Raw genomic sequence first — 4,339 nt, 5'->3', positions numbered from 1 at the left:
CTTGGTCTCGATGCCCGCCATGGCGGCAGGGTCCGTGGTGCCGGGCTGGCTGCCCTCGGGCTCCGTCTGGGTGTAGGCTGCTACGCCCTCCATCATGGCACAGGGCACTTCGTCACCCAGGCCCCCACCAGGGGCACCGCTGCCTGCTGCCACGTTGAGGTGGATGCCCTCGGCCGTGAGGGCATCATAGCCGGGGCCTGCGATGATGATCACCTGCGAGCCGGGCACCATGCCTGGCATGGGGCAGCTGGCCACCACCTCGCCCAGCGCCTCCTGGGGCATGTTCTCAAAGAGGGTGCCGGGGCCCGGGCCCACTTGCACGGGCACCGGCACACACACCACCGTCTCCAGGGCTTCGGGCCCACTGCCTGCCGCGTTGGGGCAGAGCGGGGTGCCCTGCTCCGCCAGGCTCTCCACGTGGTGGACGTCGAAGGGGATGTGGACGCCTTCCTGAGTGATGAGCCCACTGCTGCCTGCCGGGCTGGAGGGCGTCACTGCCGCCGCCGCTGCCGCCGCCACCTTGGCCGGCGGGCCTTCGGGGGGCTCCTCAGAGTCAGAACCAGAGCCTGAGCTAGAAGAGTCGGAGCTGCCGGCCGCCAGGCCATTGCCCACTGTGGTAACAGAGGAAAGGGGACAGTTACGGTAGCAAGAGTGGCAGCAGCAGAGGCATACGTTGAGTGCTTACTAGGGGCTGGGCACGGTAACCCCCTCGGTGCCACAAACATTGGTCATTTCTCAGCCCCTCCCCCCACCTCTCCTCCTCAGAGACACACTCCTCCCTTGGCCTCTAGATCAGAATTCTGGTTTCCTGGCCCCTCCCTGGTGGCTGCTGCTTAGCCTCTGTGGCTCCTATAGGCCTGGAAGGTTCAGTGCTCCACTCACCCCAGGGTTGCAGGCAGCCTGATGGTGTTAAATACTGCCCTCATTCTGACACCAGCTGGGTGTCCAACAATTCGATGCAGTTCTGACACTACTTGGAGAGAGTATCGGATCCCATGGGGTTAGGGTTCAGGACCCACAAGACTGCCTGGCCCCACTTCAGCTGCCGGCTGCAAGTCAAAGGCCATTGTAATTCTGTCCATAAACTGTGGGTTTCTACGATGGCCTCTTCAGGTTTGACAATTTGCTAGAACGACTCAGAACTCAGGAAAATGCTTTACTTATTGACTATAGTTTTTTTGTTTTTTGTTTTTGTTTGTTTTTTAAGAAAGAGAGTGTGTGCATGAATAGGGCAGCAGCAGAGGACGAGGGAGAGAGAGAATCTTGAGCAGGCTCCATGCTCAGTGCAGAACCCGAGGAGGGGCTCGATCTCACTACCATGAGATCATGACCTGAGCCGAAATGAATTGGATGCTTAACTGACTGAGCCGCCCAAGCGCCCCAACTGACGACTACAGTTTTATCACAGAAGATGCGACGCAGCAATAGTCAGATGGAAGAGGAGCGTGGGGTGAGGTGCGGGGGCTGCTGGGGTAGGAGCTGTCATGCCCTCCATGGACACGCCACCCTCCTAGCACCTCGAGGTGTTTACAGCCCACAAGCTCCCTGGACCCTGTCACTCAACAGTGTTTGTAACCCAGTCTCCAGCCCCAGTCTGCACCCTGGGAGTCAGGGGTGGGGCTGAGGGAGTCCCCCCTCTAGTCATGTGTTTGGTCTTTCTGGTGACCTGCCCCCATCCTGCCGCCCTCTAGGGGACCCTGCCTGAGTCACCTCATTAGCATAGACTCAGGTGTGTTCCAAAGGGGCTCCTCGTGAACAATGAAGAACATTCCCATCACTCAGGCAATTTCAAGGGCTGTAGGAGCTCTGTGCCAGGAGCCGGGGACAAAGACCAAATATCTATTTTTATTATACTGCCGCCACCCATGCCCCGATGCCTCCGTGGGGACGGATGCCCCCTGGACCTCCTATGGGGGCGGGGGCTCTGCCATCCCGCTGCCTGTTCTGCTGCCCCCCCAGTGGGCAGGCATCTCGGAGTCCACTCAGCAATTCTGGGCTCTGACTCTTCCCTCAGAAAAAGCCCAACCCCCCGCCCAGACATCCCCGTTTCAGGGAATGGCTCTGTCCTTCCCGGGGGGTCAGGCCACAACGTTAGGGCTGCCCCTGACCGCTCTTTCTCTCACACTCACTTCTAGTCTGTCAGCAAAACCTGCTGCCATGATATTCATGTATTTAGGGACCCTAGGCAGGTTCCTGCCTCAGGGCCTTTGCATTTGCTGTTTGCTCTGCCTGAACACTCTTCTCTCAGACACCTGCGTGGGCTCCCCCTCCTCCCCCTCCATCAGATCCTTTAAGAAAATGGTATTTATTCAGGGAGGCCTCTGACTGCCTTGTCGCAAATAGCATTTTTTCTCTCTTTTATTTTTCCCCAAAATACTTCCTTCTACTGTACTCTAGATTTTATTTTTTTATTAAAAATTTTTTTCACATTTATTTTTGAGAGAGAGAGTACAACCCAGGGAGAGGCAGAGAGAGAGGAAGACACAAAATCTGAAGCAGGACTCTGACACGGGACTCGAACCCACAAACCGTGAGATCATGACTTGAGCCTAAGTCAGATGCTTAACCGACTGAGCCACCCAGGCGCCCCCATTGTACTCTAAAGTTTTAATTGTTTGTCTTGTTTATTGTCTGCTTCCCCTCTAGACCGGAAGCTCCACCAGCACCGGGGTCCCTGTGCCCAGAGGCCACCTAGCACACACTAGGCACATGTTTGTAGAGATGAATGAATCTCAGACCGACACTGTGATGAAGGCCAAGGAGACCAACATCTCATCCAGATATTTCATCCTAAAGCCCACACACAGGGAGAGACTGGGGACAGAAAAATTCAACAGCTTTTGACTGTTGGATGTCTGGGCAGCTCAGTCAGTTAAGCATCCAACTCTTGGTTTCAGCTCAGGTCATGAGCTCACGGCTTCGTGGGTTCAAGCACCACATTGGGCTCCTGTGCTNGCTGTTTCTCTCTCTCTCTCAGAAATAAATAAAACATTAAAATTTTTTAAAAAATAAAATAACATTATTTAAAAAAAAGAGAGAGAGAGAGAGAGAGAGAGAGAGAAAGTGAGTAGCTGAGCCTGGAGTTACACAGGTCCGGGAACCACGTGGCCTACACCCCCAGGGCATCATACAGGGCATGTGGGCTCTGGAGCCAGGCTCCGGGGGTGGGATCTTGGTGCCCACCCCTGCAGCTGAGTGACTGTCGGGGCCTTATGTAACCTCTCTGGGCCTGGGGATAACTTGGCACCTACTCCTGGGGGTGTCTGGGGGTATTTAATGAGTAAATAAGTGTAAAGGGCCTAGGACAGTCCCAGGCTCAGAGTAAGCACCCTATCAATGTTTGTCTGATCATTCTTATCACAAGGACCGTCCCCGACTCACAGTGGTGGGGTAGGGGGGTAGCCCCTCCTTGCAACACCCTGTAGTCTGCAGAGTGAGCTGAGCTCCCTGGCCCCGCCCTAAAGCAAGGGGCAGTCACCCAGTAAGTTGGGGACTCGGCCAGGGTGTGTGCCCAGCTGTGGTGCCCAGCTGTGAAGGCCAGCCTGGACCTCTGTCCTGCTGCTCACGACCTTCATCACAGAAATGGCCGGGGACCCCCTGGCTTCTCGAAGTCCTGGCAGAAGGTCCTCTTACTGAGAAGTGGCAGCGTCGCCCCAGGCAGGGGGCCGATAAGCGTCCTGCAGGGGGAACAGGGCTGGGATGGGGGACACAGCCCCCTCCCTCCCCGCGCCCCCCTCCCCCACAGCCATGGCAGACCGGGCCAAGGCTCCCCGCGCTCATTCCTGAGAGCCAGACCTGCCAGCCCCCGGCGTCAGAGTTGTGTGGGGGCCCAAGGGGGAGGCCCTCTGGGTGCCACCCCCGGCCCGGCGGCCCCATCACGCTAATCCCAGGGCCTTGGTGGCCTCAACTGCCACGTGGGGCTAACAAAGAGCTGTAGGGAGGACTGAGCGCGGTGCGGCGCGGGCCCCGGAGTGGGAGACGACGGCCGCGGGTCTGGAGGACCCACACGGGCCAGCCGTTGGCCGGGGCGCCCACCCGGAACACCGCTCGCCCACGGCTTCCCCTCGGCCAGCTGGGCCGCCACCTGCTCCGAGCCTCCTGCCAGCGCGGGCTCGGGCCTGGTGACTGACCTCACCCTCCGGCCCCGCAGGACACCTGGCGGTGAGCCCCGTGCTGCTGCTCACGGCTGAGGCCGAGCCCCTGAGGCGGCCAGGCAGCTCCTCACCACCCACCAGGGCCAACTGGGCCTTGGTAACCGAGTCCCTCCCCGTCCCGCTGTCAGCTCCGGACACGTGACCCACAGGGAATGGCAGGAGAGGGGCAGGGACAGTGAGAGACG

The 4,339-nt window shown here is 58.6% G+C and overlaps 1 protein-coding gene across 1 annotated transcript in view; it reads right to left on the bottom strand.

The window, feature by feature from the left end:
• Window positions 1-4,339, bottom strand: part of ZNF653 (zinc finger protein 653) — a 15,616-nt gene that overhangs the window by 2,873 nt on the left and 8,404 nt on the right. Inside the window, exon 5 of the mRNA XM_077767966.1 lies at window positions 1-611. This exon is cut by the window's left edge and continues 1 nt beyond it. Coding sequence (XP_077624092.1) covers window positions 1-611 — 611 coding nt within the window. The remainder of the gene's footprint in view (window positions 612-4,339) is intronic.

This window comes from Crocuta crocuta, unplaced genomic scaffold (genome assembly GCF_008692635.1).
Source record: "Crocuta crocuta isolate KB4526 unplaced genomic scaffold, BGI_CrCroc_1.0 scaffold115, whole genome shotgun sequence".
NCBI lineage: Eukaryota > Metazoa > Chordata > Mammalia > Carnivora > Hyaenidae > Crocuta > Crocuta crocuta.
The sequence above is the reverse complement of the archived record's forward strand: the minus strand, read 5'-3'. Positions and strand labels throughout refer to the sequence as shown.